At 40.2% G+C, this 22,752-nt stretch overlaps 2 protein-coding genes across 5 annotated transcripts in view; one reads left to right on the top strand and one right to left on the bottom strand.

Moving 5' to 3' along the window:
• Positions 1–384: 384 nt before the first annotated feature.
• On the bottom strand, positions 385–16,946 carry ttll12 (tubulin tyrosine ligase-like family, member 12). Its single transcript, XM_076722346.1, has 14 exons — positions 16,777–16,946; positions 15,814–15,971; positions 15,314–15,512; positions 15,018–15,177; positions 13,634–13,767; positions 11,460–11,536; positions 10,732–10,848; positions 5,815–6,009; positions 5,571–5,682; positions 3,781–3,932; positions 2,975–3,056; positions 2,341–2,409; positions 1,714–1,852; positions 385–834 (listed from the first exon to the last, which is right to left on the bottom strand). Exons 1-14 carry the CDS (start codon positions 16,915–16,917, stop codon positions 683–685), a joined length of 1,887 nt encoding a protein of 628 aa, XP_076578461.1. The 5' UTR covers positions 16,918–16,946; the 3' UTR covers positions 385–682.
• Positions 16,947–20,031: 3,085 nt separating this feature from the next.
• dennd5b (DENN/MADD domain containing 5B) overlaps positions 20,032–22,752 on the top strand; it is a 73,288-nt gene continuing 70,567 nt past the window's right edge. For 3 of the 4 annotated variants that reach the window (XM_076722002.1, XM_076722003.1, XM_076722004.1), the window contains exon 1: positions 20,135–20,367. In XM_076722002.1, the coding sequence (XP_076578117.1) occupies positions 20,259–20,367 (109 nt within the window). In that variant the 5' untranslated portion in view covers positions 20,135–20,258. Of the gene's footprint in view, positions 20,368–22,752 lie in introns of all 4 variants that reach the window. The other variant, XM_076722005.1, reaches the window with a different exon arrangement.

The following is a 22,752-nucleotide window of genomic DNA, read 5'->3' on the forward strand; positions in this document are numbered from 1 at the left end:
CCATTTGTCCGTCCGTTGCAGTCGGAGCCGACCAGCCGACCGGCCAACCTATCCATCTATCTATCCATCTATCAGTCTATCAAATACATTCTTCATCAGAAACCTCTCATAAACCTCATTCACACAGTTCACGAAGCAGGGAGAGATAAACAAAAAAGAGGGAGACGAGCTAGCGGACATCACCACTAACGGTGCTCCTCGGTCTCTGTGTGAAGCTTACAGAGCTAACAGACGCTAGTTCGTTTTTATTACTAATTTCAGAATAAAAGTATGTATTTCAAAATAAATCCAAAAACGACTGCATTTACAACTGACATGCAGCAACACGGCAGGAATAAAAGAATGAACAGCAAGGTGGGTAGAGGGGAGAGGTAAGTGTCCAGGTTTAATCAGACCAAAGTTTATTTTTCCCCAAATCATTGACCATACAATTCCAGCAGTGTTTTTACAGCTTCTCATTTGTATAGTAGTGTTGAGAGCCACGTTGTAATCATTTCATTGAAATGAAATAGGGCAACTGGCTTGATGAAGAACTGAGTTACGGAAAAATAATTCAAATCAATTGGAAAGTAGATGGTAAAACGAACAAAAGGACAAACGAACAGATGAACCAGTTACAGAGAAGGAATACACAAAAGGTTAAATGGATGTCGAACACACACTCTTTGGTGCTGCTGATTGATCATATGATCTGTGTGACTGGGCACTGCTCGGGCTGATCCAGGAACAGTGTCTGGAACATGTGATTGTAGAAAGAGGGGTGGTAGAGGCAGGCCCGGGCACAGTCTGGACTGAAGTTCAACTCCAGGATCTGAGGCTGCATGACCCGCTCACCTGACCCAAGATCAGAATGCACACAAATTAGATACATAAATCAAAATTAGCATCATGACACAGAGCAGAAACAAGTGCTGAAAAAGGTGTTAGATTCCTATAGAGAGACATCCACAGGGGAAAGAAATGTATATTTCAATATGCATGTGTACATTCATATCTAGATTAAACGATTACATGGCTGCAGACAGAAAACAAAAATAAAAACAGTCTTAACTTTGAACTTCTCTCTGAAACCCTCTTTTTATTCTTCACATTTTTACATTTATCTGAAAGTTAATAATTAGTTAATAATTTTTCAGGCCTGTAAATTTAATGTCTGAAAGACAAAAAGCTGTTACGCCTCCATAAGCTTCATACCAAAGCAAATCAGGCAGTAGCAGCAAAACTCCCTGAGTGTATTGAGTTGATCAAGGATGCATTTTTTGATTATGAAATCACTTAATTTATAAGACAAAGATTTTGTTATTTCATATTTGAAAAAATATCTCGGTTCAAGGAATCTTAGTAGGTGACTGTCATTCTAGTCACACATTGTTTCCATTTACACAGAGACAAGCACTTGAGAGCGGGTGAGGGGCCAGGACTGTGGGTGTGGGAAGAACCTGTCTTCTACAACCCTCTCATTCTGTCTGTGCATCATGCATTTATTGAAAGCCAGTGTGTGTTTTCTTTATTGTCTTCACTCTCTGACATGACAGTGACAGTGGTTTTATGTACTGTGCCCCAGGTATTCCGGGTAGAACAAAAGACAAAAGTTAGAGAGAGAGAGAGAGACGTAAAGTGCACTGTTTCTACATTTTGCCTGTCATTTTCTCACTCTTCCTTTGGTTGTGGCCATTCAAACATGGTCTAATATCAAAGCGACTGAATGCCCACCATTTTGCCCTTCACTCCACTTCAGCATGAGGTCTACGGCATAGATTGCCCGGGATGATGGGTAGGAACCGATACCATAAGGAGCTGGTCGAGACGAAGCTGCCTGGAAGAGCTCCTTGAAGGCTTTAAACAACTCCGCCTGTGAGAGGTGGCGAAAGGAAGGAGGGGAAGCCAAATGTTAGCAGTAGAAAAGGACGTGATTAAAATTGAGAACCTGAATAACACAAGAAAGCAATGAAAGTAAGTCCTGAAAGACAACATAACCTGTGTTTCACAACCTGAGTGAGGCTTTGGACACAATGGACGACTGTCAATGTGAATTACACCAGGATTACTCATTCTGACACAGAAGGCTTAACAAGGAGGTGTCAGGACTTATTATTATTATTATTATTATTATTATTATTATTATTATTATTATGATTATTAAATCTCAAGATTTGTAAAAGTTAATGACTGCAGACCCCAAGAGCCAAAAACAAATCTGTTAGTAATGCTAGTTTAAAGGCAGGTGTTACAGTCCAGGAACTGTAATTGGACACGTTCATGTGTTCAAATGCAGCTCTAGTTCCTTAGGTCAAGAAGTTCTTGGAAAAGTTCCCACAGTTGAAAAGAGTTTTCACTTACTTCCACCTCCTTCCATGGATACAGTGGGTACTGATCCTCAAACATGGGAATGAACTCATCATAGTGGACCTAGAGACAGAGATTCAACTGCTATTACCACACTACAAATGCATCGAACTGATCCAACAGTGATCAAGCATTGTTAGCTTGCCCTTACCCTGACCCTTATGCTTTTACATATTTAGTTCTGACTAGAAAAGCTGCAGTGTGGTTGCCTACGAAGATGTTTATTATACATGTCACTCTACTGGAGACATTCAGTTTCATGATCAACACCATATTATATATATTATCATAGCAAGCAGTTCGAGTTCTTGTGACCACAGTTTGCTTTGAGAGATAGATAGTGTTGTAGGATATTTATGTAGATTTTTATGTTAAAGGCAATTACACTGGAATTCTAAAGGTCTTATTACACTGAAACTACGATCCTATTATACTGGAAAATACTGGAAATATGATGTTTAACTTTGAATCATGCATAAGCTGAGTGATCACAGCCACAAAAGTTGAGTAGTATATAAAGAGCTGTAAAAGACCAGAAAGTCAGAGCTTAGGTAGAGAGCTTTTGAGTGTTGCAGGACCCCAATAGTGCTAGTATGAGCTAACAGGCAATGCAACAATAGGAAAGTACCTGCTTAAGCTGCACATCCTCTGCGTAGTTCATGACAGTGAAGTGCTTTTGGTAATCATCAAAATGGTCCAAGGAGAAAGGTCTGGACAGAAGAAATAAAGATCAGGTCAAGGCACCAGAAAGAGTTCACTCTTTGTATTAATACTTTATTGTTACTGATTAAATCATTGATAAAACTAAAAATCATGCTGCATTTTACCTTGATCACACACAAAATGACAGGCCAAGGCATGAGGAAACTTAAATTTGAGAGGAGTAAGGTGCATTATATTGCTAACGGTCAAACTAGCGACATGGCTCGTTGGTTAGTCCACCATTTTTGGTCCAGACTGAAATACCCTGCTACCTCTTGTAGTGATTACCATTACTGTGACATTTGGTGCAGATATCCATGGTTCCCAGAAAATGTATGTACAATACTTACATCTACCAAATAGTTTGGTTTTCTTTACAACAAGCATTACAGCCTCACAGTGCTGCTATCTAGCTGTTAACTCTGACTTTAACATCCTTCTCAAACCATCGATCCAGGACACTGGATGTGAATGTGAATTCACACTGGGACTAACCCCATCCAAAACTAACCAACTACTATTAGGTGAAGTGTATCCTGACTTAAGACACTTAAGGGAACACCAACTGATTTAGCACGTTTCTATAAGTCACTCTTTTTTCTCTGCAGGTGCCCGTGGTGTCAGAGAGAGGCAGAGTAGACGATCTAAGAAAGATTGTTAATGAAAGATCCAGTGACGGATGTGGAAGCTGCTGAGATGAACAAATCTGTGTATTTTACCAACATTACCAACCTATTCGCAAAGCGCAACCAGAAGACGTTGTAGGCATAGAGACGGAGAGGCTGCACAGAACGCAACATCAGCATGTAGCGAATGTCAAACTTAACCATTCCCACTTCCTCCCTGTTGAACAGCACTGGATCTTCAAGGTACTTACACACCACCTACAAGAAAAGACACGCACTGTTGTGAAGTGGGAAGTCATGTGCAATGATGATTGTATTGTTTGCATTTTAACCTCATTAGTTGATGCTGTTTCGTATGTAGCTGTTCCTATGAAGTTGATGAGACAGTACCACTCTAAGCAACGCATATCTTTACTGCCACACCACAGCAATACAGAAAATGGAAAAAAAAAAAAGAAAAGAAAAAAAAAGTAAGTAACACAGAGGTCTCCTCCGTAAGTAAAGTGCTGGCAAGAAAACTGTCAGACAGTAAGCTGCATGAATGTACTTATGTTTACATCATGTACAGACACACAGACAAAAATAATCAACTTGTCTTGCTATGATGCTCAGAGTTGAGGATATACCATTTTGAACCCTGCTTTAATCAGCATTGAATCATTTTGAATTAAGTTTCACTGAATGTTGGCACTGAATGGCCATTAGGAACAGCTACATGTATTAACACTTGTGCGGTTGTATGGCAGCAATTCTTCTGATTTGTTACATGCTCAAACATGGTTGTCCATTAATAAATAAAGACTAGGTCTAGAGACTGAGCAGACAGTTCCTCCCAATAACTGCTCTATAAGTTTCTTCTCTATTGAAAGAAGGAATACTAAATTCAAGAGGATTTATAGGCCCCTGTAGACTCTATAGACTCTAGGCAGCTGAGAGACAAAGAGGGGAGCTAAAGAAGGCCCATTCTGCAATGGGGAAAAAAAAAAGATATGATAGAGAGATAAAGATGAAGATTTAAAGATAAATAAATTGATGGAGAAATTCTCTCTACTGCAGTTTCTTTATAAAATAGAATCCAGTCAACTGTGAAAACAAGTTGACTGGAAGAGAGAGGACATTGCACAGTAAATGAAGCATTCTGTGTGATACAGGAATTCTTTATAATGAGTGCCAAACTATCTTATCCAATTCATGGGAGTAGCTTGACCTTCACTTCGGTCTAAGAAGAAAGGCTCCCACTGGTACTACACACACACATGTACAAGTTTAAGAACAAGCATGCCTATCTGTTTCCTGCTCTCACTCCTTTCATATTCCTCAGTGAGATTCCTACAGTACACTGTAGAGAGGAACTGACATTTGATGTGTAATTCTGTATTGTGTACAGTAACCATATGTTCTGACTTGATTATATAGTCACTGCAAGTAAATCAGATGTTTGGACTGATATGAGAGAGTGCCTTCATTTGGCTAAAACGAAATGGCCCATGAATGGCATGAATAGGGGTCATGCGGATGTTCTTAATGTCTCAAACTGAACCACTGACTCTTTGTCCTTATGCATATAAAAACTCTGGTGAAGCGGCACCCTCCACTGATTCCTGAGCAGATAACACCTGTCACCATGTTGGTTTTGATCTTTTTGCGCAAAAGCTATCACTAAATCTACAAAGACAGTTTTTTCTTTTCTACAGTCTCTTAAGTTTTTCAATTTCCACCACATACACCTTGAGTTCTTTTTTGATTAACTGCTCCAAAGCTTTAGTTTAGTGAACTGAAGGCCTAAAAGGAGAGGAAAACACACATTTCTGGCACTTTTTCGTCAGTTTCGTATGTACATTGTCTTAGGAAAGCTGCTAAGACGATGGTGTCTATTTGTATGTGTGCTGCTGGTACCTTTGGTATACTCTCTCTTTGTCTGATTATGTAGTCCAGGTTGTTGGTGATGTGTGTGTCTAGTCCACGGGCCAAGTTCCAGGGCTTACAGATCCAGTGGTTATCCTCTCCCCTGAAACACACAGAAATATCAAACTACAGGGACCATTATGAACCTGAGGCATTTCACTGACATATTTTTGATTATATCAAAGTACTATTTAGTATCCTAATCAGCGAAAACTAAAAATCTTTACATTCCAACCTTTGCTGCCTCAGCTGGTAATTCTTGATGAACTGTGGCAGCTCTGTTTGAAGGTTGAAGGTTTCTGGCAGCCAATCAGGTGCTTTGCCACTGTTCGCTCTGCGGGCCACGGCAGCCAGGCAGTCCTTCACGGTGACGATGCCCTCACAGGGAAACTGGTTAAGCATCACATGAGGTCGCTCCTCACTCAGCTTCCTGTCAGGAAAGAAGTCGTTACTTACATGAAAGTCCATTTGGAGTTTCAGGAATTAAGTCGACTTAAGTCACAAATTTGAGTTTGACTTGAATCAAAGACTTGTTCATTTCGACTTGAGCCTCATGGCTTAAAGTGGTTCTCAACTGGTCTGGCCTTGTGACCCACCACCACTCTTTAATGACCAGCTGCGACCCAAATCGAGGAAAAAAGAGGGCACTCCGCTACACAAAAAAATCCCCTTCAAAATAAAAGCACAGGATTTTATTTTTTTTCTGAACATTTTTTTTTTTTTGTGGCCCAGGCAAAGGCCCGCGACCCACTGGAAACAGGTCCCCCACCAGTTGAGAATCACTGTTCTAGAATGTGACGGGAACTCTTATTATTCATCTTCTCTGCTACTCAATCGTAGCAGCTGCCTGACCACTTCTGGCCCAAAGGCAGGCGGTTGTGAGCCAGCAGTTTCACACAGCCACTTACTCTGCAGAGAGTCCTCTCATGGACACAACAATTTATTACGAGGACAGCAAACGGATCCTTTTAATGCCCAGTGTTTTTTATCTATCAACTATCCTACAGATTACTGATGGTCTTAGTTAAATAATGAAAATAATGAATATATGATCTTTATTGAAGCAAGTAGTATTTTTATGGTTTGATTGTTCAAAAAAAAGAGTGTTTTAAAATTATATCGTTTGTAATCGGAGAAATTTATTTACGATACATTCTACCATATGTTTTGGTCTTTGTCTGTACTTTCAGCAGGATGTGAGTGGAGGAAACGGGCATGTCATCTGCAGCAAATGTGAGCAGCAGCCTTGAACTTGTGGTCAGGCGACAGCGAGAACCAAATATTTTTCATCACGCATGATGACGTAAGAGCTGAATACTGTCAAAGCTGCACAGCTCAACAGTTTCTGGAAGATATGAGATGATTGGTTCACACTAAGCTAAGGGGAGGAAGTGAAAATAACTACCACTGCAACTACCAGAGAGGTATGGGGATGCAAATGCCAGTGTGGGTCACCACCAGCTTGACTGTGACAGCATCTGTGGGTGGGAGACTGGTGAGCGATCACATCTTTTCCACAGGAAGCGGTGGCTCTGAGGTGAAGATGATGCTCCTGTGAGTAGCATTCTCAGAAGAAAAGCATTTTTAAGTGTTTATGGTTTGACTGTTAAAAGGGAGAAGATTATCATTTGTAATCCAACACAAATTTGATTTCAGCTACATTCTACCGTATCTTTTGATCTTTGTCCGTACTTTCCACAAGATGTGAGTGGAGGAACTGGGCGTGTCATCTGCAGCAAATGTCAGCAGCAGACTTGAACTTGCGGTCAAGCGACAACAATAACCACATTTTTTTCAGAACACAAGATGCGAGAGGTAACTGGCTCTGGTAATAAGGACATTAAGGCTAAAGTTTTACAGCTTTTAATCTTTGTGCTTCACAGACTGTTGACGAATATTTGGTCATTTCAGTTCCAACTGATTTTTTTTTGAAACCGCGGGGTCCCCAGGGTCCTGCACAAAAAGCTCTCAAAAACTCAAAAGACTCTCTTTCAGTAAAAACAGAACAAGGGTGTCATCTCCACTGGGACACATCTGCTTGACTTCTCAAAATCCCAGTTCTGCGGTTACAATTTAAGTGACTCACAACAATCCGTCGAAGCAGCGCCGGGTCATTTGCAAACCTAAAAACAGCAGGTCATGACCTGTGCCTTTCTGAACAACAGTTCAACCTTCCGTCTCCAAAGATTGACTGTCAGTGCAGCTGTCCTGATAAGCCTGCGCTGTCTCTGACATCCTGTTCTCTACCCCCAGACTCAACAGACTCTCAGACTATACTGCATGTGACCTAGGTTAACTAAGGTAAGCATAGTTTCTTATTTAGGATCCAACAGTCTCCTCACATATGCATACAGCAGATGAGTGAAGAATAACCTTGGACATGTATTAGATGTTATCAGGGTTCTAAATTAACACCCGCCAACCTGCCAAATGCGGGTTAAAATTCATATTGGCGGGTGTAAATAAAAACTTACTAGCCAATTTGGCCGGTAATGCATTAGGCAATCATGTCAGTCAGAGCCGCTCTACAGTTCTTGGTCATTTGTCCCCCGGACAGTCCATCCTACATTTCCCATGAACACTGTCGTAATGCTACGTGATGACGTACAAGACGCCCATTGGCTGTGCGCAGGCACACTACAGTTTGTAGTGCAACCGGCGCGAGAAACCACGGAAACGCAAACACAAAGAAGAAGAAGAAAAAAAGGAACTGTAAAAAAGGAGACTGAGCTAGCTAAAAGTAAAAAGTAAAGTTAAACTAAATGCGTGGTTGGGACAGACGTCTGGGGGCGAGAAGAGGAAGGAGGCAGGGGATGAGAATGTCGACAAAGCGTGCGAAACGAAGAAAAGAAAGTTTAACGCTAAATGGCTGACAGGTCGTGAATGGCTTGTGTTTGATCACGAAAATGCCGTCATGTTTTGTAAGGATTGCCGCATGTACACGAAAGAAAAAAACAAGACGAATAATTTTGTGGTGGGGACTAATACTTTTAAAGGCGAGGCAGTAAAGGACCATGAGTGCCCGAAGTCATCAGGAGAGCCGAAGGAGTCTGCAATACTGACTGCTGCACTATTTGTGTTTTCTAGTTGTACATACATAATTCAATTTATTACCAATGCAATTTTTTGCAAGTGTTTAAGTCATGGCTGTTACTTATATATATTTCTTATTAAAGAAGGAAAGCAGAAACACTTTAAGTTGAAAGGAAAAATACATTTTATTAGGAATGTAATGATACTAAATACTGGAAAAATGTCTTTTAGAAAATAATAAATCTGACAGCATTTTTTGTTTGTATAAATTAAATGTTTGCACTTTCTGTGTATATTTTGTTTCATGTGTTGGACTTTCTGTGCATTTTTCATGCCAACAATGTAAATAAAATGATCAAATGCATTCAGTGGCACTCATAATCTCTTATTTTCACCGGGAAAAAAATTTGGCTAGTGGAAATTCTGATTGGCTGGTAACTTTAGAAGGTCACCAGCCACATTGGCTGGTGATCAAAAAAGTTAATTTAGAACCCTGGATGTTATCAGTCTAGTAAGGGTTAAATGCTCCCCACAGGAAGTAACCTTCACAGGGATTCTCTTGTTCTCTCCTGGATCTTCTTTAGTCTTTTAACACCAGTATTCTTGTGGTGATGCAGACTGAATGCAGATTGGTTTGTAAAGTTAGTCATAACTGTAATGTCCACTGCAGTGATTGCCCATTGATTGCTCTGTGCAACCATACATGTAAATGTGTACCTGACGTCAAGGACAGAACTGATTGACCTCCACAATCACATCCTCTGCACTGCGGTGTAATATCTGTCAGTGTTTGTTTCATTTGTACTTTGTAAAGTGTGTAGAGAACAAGAGCCCTGCATCTACCCCCCCCCCCCCCCCCCAACACACACACACACACACACACACACACACACACACACATACATACATACATACATACATACATACATACACTCCTTCAGGAAAGCTGGGGAGGAAAGACATCCCAACTACAAAGGTTTACCTATCATTTAAACTGTTGGCAGGGAGATGCTAATCCTTTCCTCCAGCTCCACACCAGATAAAGGCGTTAAAAGCGTCAGGATTGACAATTAACAGGTCTCAAGAACCAGATAATACTGACAAGTTGTAAATCAGACACTCCTGGAGCAAACTGTTTTGTTGTTTCTAAACTGTGTTTCTAGCTTGTAAAATGACAAAACTATGATCTTAATTCTCATAAGCATGTTGGTCCGGGTTTCTACCACAGAACCACACTGCCATCTAGAGACTAGTAGAGGTTAGGTTTCAGATACGTGACATGAGACCGTTATCATTAGGAGTACTTAATTCACCAAATATAATCTGCCTTTCCTTGTTCCTTTGTTCTATTAGTTAGTTATACTATTAATTATCATAAATTTAGTACCAGTATTGAAGAATGTTGTGCTGTGAACAATGTTGAAGTGTGATGAAAATCAATCAGTTAAACTCTGTGATTGACCACAGTGAGAAGCAGATTAGTCCATCACACGCAACCATTAGTTCATGTTTTCTCTCTCTAGGGTGAAATATAAGGGTTCACCTGTCATGAACCTTAGTCATTAATTCAGGAAATCAACACTAAATTTGCATCCTCATTCTCTTCAAAACTACTTCTCACTATCGCCAAACTCATTCATTTTATTATCCTGCTGTAGCTTCTTCATTCTGTTGTTTGTGTTACATCATATAATCCATATCATTCATCCTATCATTCATTTTTCATATCCATTCTCATTACTGTGCCAATTAAAAAATACTATTCACTTAAATCGTTGTCAGACAGTGTCCTTGTGAGCTGGAAATAGACGATCACTGTATGGAGAGCTTCCACTTCAGATGATGAGACTGATCTACCATTGTGATACAACACATACTGTTCATAGTGTTCAAAATCTTAATTTACTGCTCACTATAGACAAAACTATTGAGTTTGTTATGTATGGACACAGCTTGGCTCTGTGGATGAACTGGAGATTGGGTTATCTATGATCACTCTGCTTTATGTTACCAATAACTCATATAACTAAGCTAAATTCCCACAGCATTGATTTTGTATTGATTATTGCCTGATGAAAGAGCTCTCCTGTTTGTGTTGTGCATGTGTTTTGCCGCTGACCTGTAGTCTTTGATGTGATCAAAGTTCCACACGATATCAGCCTCCTCCTCTTCCTCTGTCAACTGGAACCGTGGATGTGTCAGGTTGTTTCTTACTTGTGACATTTCGGAGTAAACCCTGAAAACAAAGCACAGAACAGTCAAAGACAACACTGTGAATGAGTGAACAGTGAAATGACGACAATGGGCACAACAGAAAAGAAGGACACAACAAGCCTTTTTCACATGGCGTGGTGGGTTAAAAAAATAAAAAGAATGCGCGTGAATGAAAAAACAAACAAGATCCAGATAGTGATGTATGTACTTGCAAGTTAAGGAAGTTACAGATTTCTGGGTAGAGTCGTTAAGATGCAGTGCTTTGTCTGGACCAACAAGGCAGGCCACCTGACACTGAACCACCTACAGCAGAGACCCAGAGTCTGGTTGGTGACTTCACCTGCCTGAACTACCTTCCATGTAGTTTGGGGGATTTACCCAATATAAATGTGACTTTTTCCCTGAGGTGTTCCTCACTTTGCTGGACATTCTTATCTTATTTTTCTTATCCCATTATCATCACGACAGTCCAACTGTAGATATTTAAGAAATTAAATCAACAACTCATTCATTTTATATATTATAACCTCAAAAGTATATTTTACAAAAATATTCTGCTGCTTCAGCATTTTGTCCAACGGCTGTTTATCCCTTTAGATCCCCAATGCTGAGCGGCCGCAATGAGACACTTACTTGAGAATTTTGTCCTCAGGGACAGTGTATGGTTGGATTTCTACAGGAAGCTGCTCATTGTTCTCCCGAACAATGGTCTAGGAGAAACAGACACGGAGGAGAGTGAAGGTCAAACACTTCCTTTTATCAGTGAGACTTTGTGAGGGAGGAACAGTGTTTCACTGTGAATGAACTCTCACTGCCTACGAAGGTAAAGTGAGCTCTGAAAGGATTTATACTGCTAAAATTCAGACTGGAAGACACGTCACAAGCTTTTTTGCATTAAAGAGACAAAAATCTCTAACAATATTGTCACATTTTCTAAATGTTCAGAGCATGGTATACAAGCCAAAAGGTAGCTTGTTCACCATGATGTTCATACCTTTAATACCGTGGGACAGTCTTCTATCAGGTTGTCTTTTCTGTCCATGCGGGAGCTAAAGCTGTCTCTCCTTGTGACATACCTTATTGCTTTCTCAGGTGCTGGTACAATTTATTACCTACCTATGAACTATCTGCCCTGGCCTTCGTGGCTGTGAGCTGTTGCTACTCCCACAGGCCATTCACACAGCAACTTTGTTCTGACTTTCACTCCCTGACAAAAAATGTTAAATATTCCTGCACTGATGAACTCTGAGCAGACTTTCTGTCCCGTACACTCCGTGAAGACTTCAGCGACATTTATGATACCTTGGGGAGCAACCACACTCACTCGGGTAAGCAGCAGAAATTAAACATGATTATATGCGCGGTAAATATATTCAAACATGACTACAGGTGTAATATGTAGAACTTCTGTCACGACTCATCGTGGCTTTTTATGAAGAACAGTGCGGGGTCAGGAATGATATGTTCAATATGTCACTCCCACAATGCACTTTCACATGTGGAAAAAAGGGCTGGAGGATATGGCTAAAATCAACATCTTTTTTAAATATCTACATAATCTGTGTGTGATCAACACATCTTGAAATCTAATAAAGTAGACTGCCCCTGTTACAGCTTCAAATAAGAAGTGAGAATTCACTAATTACAGATTCACTTGAACGGAGATGATAAAGTTACAGTATGCATACAGTTGCTCCTTATCTTATTCAAACTGTTACTGACCTCCAAACTGCCCTTTACACACTCCAGTTATCATTTTACAAACCACAATTCACCTCAAATGCACAAAATAAATAAATGTACGACTTTCCACATGCACATTCTGCACAAAAGGTAGATAAGATCAGACGATAAACGTCATCTTCAAAGGCTGCCTTGATATCAGGCATTCACATCAGGCATCACATTCGAAAACTGTTTAATGAGGAATGGAATTGTTTGAAATATTTAAGTTGTTTCTCTCTCATATTGTGCAGCAGAGAAAGCCAGAGCGGGACACAGATGTTCAACAGCGAAGTCCCGTCATATCCCGTCTTACATTCGTTTCTATACTTTTATAGACACACATCCACATGCGGCTTTTATGTTGACGTGACACACACCTACTTATTTTGAGGCGAAGCCCAGCTGGAGTCATTTGCAATGGCTCACATTAGTTCACCTTCGGCCATATTTCCTGACATGGCGTTGCTAGCGTTTGCAGATTACCAGGACACAATAGCTTTGTGTTATTTACCCATAACCAGAACATTTGGCGCGACATGTATCCTGTTGTTGCCGGTTAAATATCCTGTTACTGCAAAGGTATCAGGTCATAATGAGCTTCCAAAAATTTTCAGGGGATATTGCATTAACAAAATTCTACCACAATATCTCACTGGGCCAGTCAGATGGGCTCAGATCCTCATTCAAGCAGTTCAAAAACATATTAAAAGTGGCCAGAGTCTGAAAATAGCGTAAAATAAGCCAAGCTGATCCTGGGAGTTACTAACTCAACCTTGCATGATGCATTCTCTCATGGTGTGTTCACAACTATAAAATGTGTAACTGCAAAAATATATAAAAACTACACTCAAATAATATTACAACACTAAGAACGAGGATTTGAGAAGGAATAATCCGAACTAGAAACAAAGAGGATACAAATTTAACCAAGCCCCATGGCAGCGCTGTTGACCCTCATGTAGCCACTGCTTGAATTGTGATTGATTTTCTTCTTTGCTTATATTCTGGTCATTAACTCATCAGACCAAACCTGTAAATGCCAACTGAACAGGTGGAATCATTTTCATTGTGTTTGTCCTCACCTCATAGTATGAGTCTGGGGGCTCAGTGGTGACACTGCTGACCTGTTCTAGATCAACAGGTATCCATGGCAACAGACGGCATCGCCTGACAAGGGGGTCTGTCTCTCCATACGCGTAATCTCGGGTTACTTCATCTGTGGAAATAGTAAAATATACCATGTTGCTGTTGGGACTCTTTCAAACCTCATTACTGTCCGTGGCTCTCAGCTCCAAAGCCAATCGTCCCTTATGAAGATGTAAACCTTTCAAATCAGCCGTGTAATTTCCTAAATCAGATGATCATTTAGTTTTTAACAAACGTTATTCAAACAGAGGGACAATTATTAGCAGCAGTGATGTGGAAAACTTCTAGTCAATATTCACTTTGATGAATAAAAGAATGAACTCAATGAACCTAAGCTGTTGTTACTTGAATATATAAGTTTATTCCAACAAAAATCTGATATCAGAGAGGATCTTGGTACAGCATGTGTGCATGGACACAGTCAGATACCAAAAGCTTAAACATCGTTGCACGTCACAAAGCTTTATAAAAAGCAGCTAATGCCGTTTTTCAGTCAATATTATCAATGGAGTCTGGAATGGGCCCATCTTATGTTTATCTCTGCACACTGTAATCTAGTTTTAAGTGGCTTCTGAATGGTATAAAATACCTTGGAGTAACTGTAGATAATGACCTCAAAAATGTATACAAACTTAGTTACCTCCCACTGCTCAGCAGAATTGAAGACTGTGGATGTGTTTGCCAATCACACCAATCAGCAGAGTAAACAGTGTAAAAATGAATATACCACCGAGGTTACGGTAGCTTTTCCAGTTCTTACCCTCTCCACTACCTCAAACCTTTTTTAAACCTCCAAACATGCATATTAGACAATTTATATGGACTTGTAAAATACCCAGGGTATCTATGGAAAAAGAGACATGAGATTATGATATAGGTTATGATTCGTCACATAACCTATGTGGAAGTGTGGACAGTGCATGGAGTGAGGCTCAGCGACACACATGAGGCAGTCTTATGACCCTATTTAGACTGTACACAAGTTCCATACTTTACTTCATTAGCTCTGGAGACATACTCAGTTTGTTGTACTCTCTGTGCAGTTTGCAATTAACCTTCAAATGGACCGAAACTCTGACTGACTCTACATATTGCTTTGAATGTTATTAAGCAGAAACAGGTACTAATTGTTTTGATAAAATATGTGGTAGGAGAAGAAGCTTCCACAGGTGCTGCACAGTAAACAAAGTTACATAATTACTCACTCTGTGGTGCAGAGTGAATGGTATGTCAAGCTGTTTTGACAACAAGAAAAATATACAAAATTCATTCTTCCTGATCACTGTCTGTGTGGTGTGTGTGATGTGTGTCTGTTTTCACCTCCTTCCTGCAGGTCCTGCAGAGGCCAGAGCACAGAGTAAGCCAGCTTGCCCTGAACGTAGAAGAAGGGAGCCATGCCACAGCTGGGCTGGTCGGAGTGCTGCAACTGGGAGCCAAACTCATCCATGATGTACCACACCGGAACCTTCTCCTCTGCAGACTGCACAAGAAAACAACAGGAGGAGAAGAGTGAAGAGGAGGTAGGAGAGGTAGGTGACTGTCAACACTGCGCTTACTTGCAGATGAGGTATGGATCTAAGCAATGATGAGAGAGTGGATCATGTTTTCTAACGTACACCCTGGGAGAGGCGATAAGTCTGGTTGTACTTCCACATTTGCTCCAGCACCAGCTCCACCGTGTCCGGGTCTGGAGCCTCACCGTGGAAGTCCACCCCCATGAGGGCGGCCATTCTAGGCAGCAGGCCGGGGATCTGCTCCAGCTGCTGACGGGCGTGGTCCACATGGTACGTCCAAGCGTGATCCACCAGGAAAACACTGCAGGCACCACATGACAGATGGACAGAAGTCCATTTTTATTTAAATCATTAATATGATCATTGTTTTAAAATTAAGTAAGTAATAATTAAGAAATAAATAGTGAATAAATTACTGAAAACATATAAATGGAACAATGATTTGCAAATAATTTAAGAATTTAGAGTTTTATATGACTTTCATTTCATTTCATAACTCAGGAGTCACCTGAGGCCAAGTGTAAACGACTTATTTGAGGGTCCCATAAAATAATGTTCGATCCTTGCATCAGGGGGTCTTTTGGGGACTCTGGCGCCCTCACCTGTTTGGCTCTGAGGCTTGCAGCCCGCTGTCCCGGGTCACAACCACCTTACTGGCGATATCTGCACACGGTCTGTTCTTCTTCTCATTCTCTCCATTTTCCTCGTCGTCTTCTGGCTGAAACTGCATAATTCCAAAAACTTCCCCAGCATCATAAATCTATGACATAAAAAGGACAGGAGCCAATTTAATCATGTCATTACCAGAGTCCATTGGAGATTTTGTCAATTTAAAGTTTGCTGGCTTATCATCTTAACCAAACACCACCAATGCTACGCGTTTCATTTTTAAAGTTATTGTTAGCGGAACACTTCAACTCGGCGGATGTAATAATAATACCCTCAGCACAACTTGTTTCAGATATCAAACTTATTTCATTCTTCTCACAATTCACTTACCAAACATGCACACACTGAGGTGGGCGTGTGACAAAACTATAAAGGTCAAAATTTCACCAAAACAATTTATCGATAGGTACCTAAATTATATGCGAATTTATATCGGAAACATGTTATTTGGTACAGTTTATTGGCTATGCTCTATCCGTTGTGTGTATTTGCAAACAATGAAGGTAAAATGAAACCATCTGATTTTTTAGTCGAATTGGCAGTAACATGCAACATTCGCAGATGTTAGCCGGTATCGAACCGTAACATAAAAGATGGTGTTCATCACAAATAAAGGTCATATCAGTAGCAATAACTTGCTGGTAGGCTTATGATACTTTAAACCGGCGTTGTGGCAATGCTGCTACGTCTGCGCAGCAGCAGGTACCGCCGGTAGAAACACCGACGGGGGTAATATATGAGAAAATATCCGCTTATGTAAAACTGCTGCTTCCCCGAGTGGACTACAGTCTTTGAAATGTTAGCATCACACTTTATCACAGGTTAACATGTGTGTGACGGCGACGTGACAGACGAAAGATAGTTAGCAGGACAGTTAACGTTAGCAGAAGACACACCTCGTTGGTTATTTTGTGATGTAGGCTCCTCCAGTAGATTTGGGGTACTCCTGAGGACTGCAGGGCCCCGGCGTGGAGGGTCACAAACACTTTGAACTCCTCGTCTTCTTCTCCATTCATAATCAGACCGTTTGTTGACATCACTGTAGCAAGATATCGCTCACGTGGACGTGGACTGGTCAAACCCGGAAGAAGTAGTCTGACAGCTCAACCTGCAGTGCATTGTGGGAGAGTTTTTAAAAGCTCCATCTACATTTACATGACGAAACACTTCTGACAGCATTAATGGAAATAAGAAATAAATTGCCTGAGATTTTTAAAAGTAGAGGGTAAAGTAGAATGGTCTTTTTTTTTTTTTAAATAAAACTTTCAATGGGAAATTTAGGATATAATGAATAATATTGGCTACTTGCATCACTGCAAAATATCTGATTGAGTAAATGGGCATAAACAGAAGAAATACAAGCACGATCCTAAAAGTATTACTCTTTCCTCTGCAGGGAAATGTGTCTGTTTCAAAAGGGATCAAATATAGGACAAGTTCTTGAACTTCTTTTGACTCTCTACATTTTAAAACTTTAAGACTTTCCGTTTTTTTTTTCCAAGTCTGCAGTCAAACACTCTTTCCTCAGGAGCTTTATCTAGTTGAGTCAACAAGCGACTGAAAAACAGGTCACTGTGGTTGAATAAAAATGACTTGAAGTCATTTTTAGTCCTGCATGCAGTGTGTATCATTTAGATATCTATATTGTTTTTGTTTTTGTTTTATTCCAACCATAGCTTTACCTTAATAACTTATTATTTAATTACTTTAACTTTATCTGTATACTTACAACATCATTCTGCTTTAAGAGAAATCTTTCAAATATGTAGTTATTCCTTATTTAAGGTATTTATTTCATGCATTGCACGATGAAAGGCTACACACACTGAAAATGTATAAACAGATATTGAAATGTGTAAATCAGAAATAGGCAATGAAGTAGAACAAACTTTATAAAAGTGGCACTTAAGGAAGAAATGCTAGATGTCAAGTAGACAGTCTCAACAGACATATGCGCCGATGTCTCCTCATGTTTGTTGTGTTGACAGATTTGACCAAATGGCCTTAAGCTAAACATTTCCTTCTGCTGTGTTGTTGTTCTGTTCATTCACTGCATTTTGTTAGTTGATGAAAATAAACTATTACCACTTATATCTTTGAAAGCTTTTTTAGTTTACAGCATTTTTTCACACCTGCCTAAAACGTTTGCACAGTACTGTAGGTCTAATCCTTTTTTCTCTTGTTCCTTGATATTTTTCACTGGTAGGTTCCAGCAGGTAGGGGGAGAAGTGTAGGACCCCTTCAAGACCCCCATCTTTGAGGAAAACGCTATTTCCCATGTTTCACTCCCACAGGGAAAGGTTTTTGATGGCTGAAACTAGCAGTTGCAGTTGTTGTAGTTGATTCTATCTTTGATTTTCCAAATCACTTGTGTATAGTTCCTTGACAGACTACCTTGCATCTATATTGTAAAACTGAATAATTTGTATTTCAACTCTAACTGTGTGTATATACAAATGCTCTAAATATATTAATATTGGCTGTTTTTTTATTCTTTTTACCTACCTCAGTGTATGAAAATACAACATTCAGCATTGTTTTTGCTCTCAATACAGTCTAAACTTGAAACAGATATATTATATGTATATATGTCACTGTCTTTCCCCTTTTTAAGTTGATTCTTTTGTTCTTCCTTTCCTATGGGTAGTGTCACATTCATTTTTAAATAGTTGATGTTGAAATGCGTAAAATCTCAAATAAATTCATTGTTTGGCTCCTGTGTACTTCTGTTTCACCACTAGAGGGCGACATTGCAATACATATTACACTTAATTGTTTGTCACCGCTTAAATCATGCACACTATTGCTAGTGTTAAACCATATATTGTTACCTCTCAGATTGTGTCATCTGAACAGGAACAGCAGTGTCAAGAGCTGTATTACCACTTTCACCATGACTTCACGTTAAATTTGCACCTGGAAAATTGTGGTTCAATCTTATTTTGTCATACATTTCAGCAGCTGTGACAGCATAAACATAAACATAACGTGTTGATCAGCAGAGGCTAAACACCTCACCTATCAATATTTGGTCAGTCCAGCTGTCTTTTTGTAAGTAATTGACCATCTTGCATCACAATATCTGATGGATTTCTGTGTCATGGCTGTAATATATGATGATGAAACAAATTACATTAGATGATTTTGAATTCATGTCCATCTTTGTGAAGTTTTCTGTGTATTTGAGTGGGCCACTAAAACTGGTCTCATTTTTTCCTTAGAAATGTCTTCAAAGTGTAGAGTTGCAACAAAAGAAGAAGAACCTTAATGCACACAGATGGCAAAATCCAAACCACCTATCTGTTGTGCTCATTTTGACAACTTTGCGCTACATATCTAATACACTAAGTAGTTATTAATGGGTTGTTTTGTGTGGAATAAGGTATGCACTTATCAAAATACCATGACATTCAGCCCTGAATTTTTGCACTAAAATTACTGTCAGGTTTCCTTTTAGGTGCAAACTCTGGGTTGGCCTTGTTAGTTTGTAAATTTCACATAACTGATCCCAGATTTAGAATATGTCGAATGTTTTTAATAGGTGCTGTGCATAAATTAAAGAGTCTTCAAGGTTGAAAACCCTCTTGAATCATGCAGGGAAAAAACACTGAGGCATCTAAATTTGTTAGAATACATTAATTGAACCCCTTAAAATCTAACTCATAATAAGTTTACATCATTTTAAGGTAAACATGGATTTGTCTTCTGTGTGAAATATTATATTTCGATTAAGGCTTTAAACACCAATGCTGGTCTATAAATTCTTATACGATTCTATAAATATGTTTTGGAATATCATACTTTACTAATGTAGTTGTTAATGAATAACATTTTCTTTTGTCTTTTATTAAATTTTTCTTATAATAACGTCACTTGTCAGTCAACGCTGTGCTCCTGCAGCACGTGACCGTAGCTGACGAGTGTCAGTGCATTAATATGCCTGTCATGCGGCCTCGGGTGCATTTTATTGGCGAAATGAGACTGGAACTTGAGTCAGTCAATCCCTTAGAGCAGACACCGGTTAAATTGTGACTTTTTAGTATATGACTGAAAACAGAAAAGCATTTGGCCCCCTGTGTTGGAGGACTAGATTCGAGTTTCCCGCCCTCCCAGGCCGCTCCTCCGCTCTCCACAGAGGCGGGGCTTCACTCGGGTCTCCTGTCCAGCACAGCTCGCAGTGTGTCGGGAAGCTCCGCAGATACTGTCACTGGAACATCATTTTAAAGCAACTTCGGTGTGTTACAGAGCTTTTTCTTACAGCTACGAGCCACACAGAAGTCGTTTTCCAGCCTCGAGCATTTTAGACAGTTTTCCGTTTTACCTGGAGATGTGTCGTGTGGAGAACTAGGAGCGGACAGCGCTGCACACTGAAGCCGGGATGAGTGGGAGCTCAGCGGTCTCCGGCGCGGCGCCCTGCCGCTTCGCCCACTACTTTGCTATCTGTGGGATAGACACTGAAACTGGCCTGGAACCGGACGAATTAGCAGGTATGAGCTTTCTCCTCTGCAGCGTCAACGTGACTGAAGAAAAACAAGAACAAAAACACAGCAGCCCTCTGTAGACATGCACATTTCAATCACTGACATGGTCACATTAAGATGGAAACCACAACACATTCATGTCAGCAACCTGACAAAGCTCTAAGTCTTGTTATTTAAACTCACCAAGTGGCTTAAAAAACTCACCAGCGGCTCGTGGTTTCTTTTCCAGAGTTAGTTATTTTGTTAAGAAGCGCAGCATGTATCCATAAATAATTTCTCTTTGGTGTCAGGTTCGGTTTGTTGACGTGTTTGGAGACTCGGCAGCACCTCTGATCAATGAGCTGCTCTCATTTAAGGAGGATGAGCTTCATGTGTGTTAACGGAGTGAAAGGTCACCAATATCTCTTCTAAATGTTCTGATCTGATTTACGCTTCCTGCGTTTCAAAGTGAAACAGCTGTTCATAACTATACTGTAGTTTTTACTCACTGTGATTTCCAAGTGAAAGGATATTCCAGATCATCTTTGGTCACCTCATATAACATCTGACCCATGTTCTACTTGTCTTAAAGCAATTTTAATTAACTTTGACTGCAAAATAAAGCTTACAAAATGAGATTTTTGCAAGCAAAGTCTCCCTGTAATTCTCACTGAGCAGTTTGTGTTTGTTGTTTGAGTGCTGCTGATGCAGAAGTTGCAGCCACAAGTGTGGGTAAAGATGGTGATGCTGCCTCCACAGCGTGAGAACAGCGGTGTTGATTCAGGGGATGCTTATTTCTTTTCACGCCACTACTCGGACCTATGACTAACACCTTTATATTCAACCGTAGGATTCCCGTTGTTGTGTTCATGTGTAAGGGTCATCCTCCCTGCTGCTGCCTTCTCTGTGATTGCACCAGTCAGCTGAGACTCCTGCCAGTACAGCTGTGGTGTTGCAGCATGTTTTCTCCGTCTCTAGATGCATTCACTCATTGGCTCAGATTGCCGTGTTCCCATCTAATACCAGCCTTTCCATATTACGGCAGAGCGGAGATACTTTCTGACAAGCTTTACCTTCTGGATGTCGATTTAACAGCAGAGTGTTGCTGTGTTGCTGGGGTGTTGCATCACAGCCACGCTGGTATCTTCTGTCTGTGGAGCTGAGTCTCTTGGCCACACTTCAAAATAGCAAAGTTTATGCATGTCGAAAGTGAGCTGTGATGGCACATTTTTGGCTTCATATCAAGTGGGCTTGTGTTCAAAATGTACCAGTGGGAGACATTTTATTTTAATGACACATTTGGAGGCATTGTTTGTGTGTGTGTGCGCACATTCATTGGTGTGTTGCCTTCAGGCTGTAGCAAGTGTCTGAGGTGACACTGAGAAGCTTTGACTATACTGAGTCCATGTGCCCAACTCGCATAGCATTTGGTGTGTGTGTGGTTTAACTGTGGGACAAGTTAAGTCAGTGAAGGGGTGAAAGTAGTGCTGCAAGTAACCATTATTTTCGTAATGTGATAAATCGTTTTATCCATGACGTGTAAAAATATAGCGAAAATTGCCCATCACAGTTTCTCAGAGTGTAACTTGACATCTTCAGATGTCTTCTTTTGTCCCACCAGCAGTCCAAACCTCCACAATGTTATGTTTCCTTTTGAAGAAGACAAAGGAAACCCCCAAATTTGGGAAATTTCTCTTACAAAGTGACTTAGTTTTCTGTCAATCAACTAATCCTTATAGCTATGGATTAAACCTTTTATCTGACCAAATGTGATAGTGATAACACACAGTGTGCATGTTGATGATGTCATTGTTCGAATTGATGAGATCATGTCAAGTGACAGCATCTCTCAGGGGGCTTGGGGCTGTTCTCCCCAGCTGCTCATATGGTTGATAACATACTAAAACCTGTACAATTCCAACGGCTAAAGTTCCTCACGAGGAGGTTTTGGAGCCTCTGGGTGTGGCTGTGATAGTGATAACAGAAAATTGGAGCTGCAATGATTAGCTGATTGAATGATTAGTAGACTGAGACAAAATGAATGGGCGACTGTTTTGATAATTGATTTTGGAATCCGGTTCTGGTTCTCATAATGCATCCATGGCCGACACAGACACATACCTAATCTCAGCAAAAGATCAGCACTGCTGATGTGTGTCTTGCTTTGGTCTTCGCCAGGTAAAAAAAACAGAAGAAAAGTAGACATCACACAATCATATCCCTGTACATGTTAACAGAATACTTAAGAACAAGATGAATGAGTTTAGATCCCTACATTTCAATTTTTGCCTTAACATAAATCAGCACGAGCTGAACTTTATGTCCCCCTCCCCTTCATTCATCCCCAAAGCTGCCCACCCCCATTTCTTTATCATCTGCCTCCAGCGTCTACACTTCATAGGAGATCATTTA

Source organism: Chaetodon auriga, chromosome 22 (genome assembly GCF_051107435.1).
Source record: "Chaetodon auriga isolate fChaAug3 chromosome 22, fChaAug3.hap1, whole genome shotgun sequence".
In the NCBI taxonomy this organism is placed as follows: domain Eukaryota; kingdom Metazoa; phylum Chordata; class Actinopteri; order Chaetodontiformes; family Chaetodontidae; genus Chaetodon; species Chaetodon auriga.

Bases quoted from the DNA above. Each gene is read 5' to 3' on its own strand.
- ttll12 (XM_076722346.1), bottom strand. From the start codon at position 16,917: ATGTCAACAAACGGTCTGATTATGAATGGAGAAGAAGACGAGGAGTTC. The intron at 5,683-5,814 runs GTTGGAATGTAA...TGTGTGTTTCAG, and splicing joins TACCAGCTGAGGCAGCAAAG to GGGAGAGGATAACCACTGGA. The intron at 835-1,713 runs GTGGGCATTCAG...ATCTTGGGTCAG, and splicing joins GTGGAGTGAAGGGCAAAATG to GTGAGCGGGTCATGCAGCCT.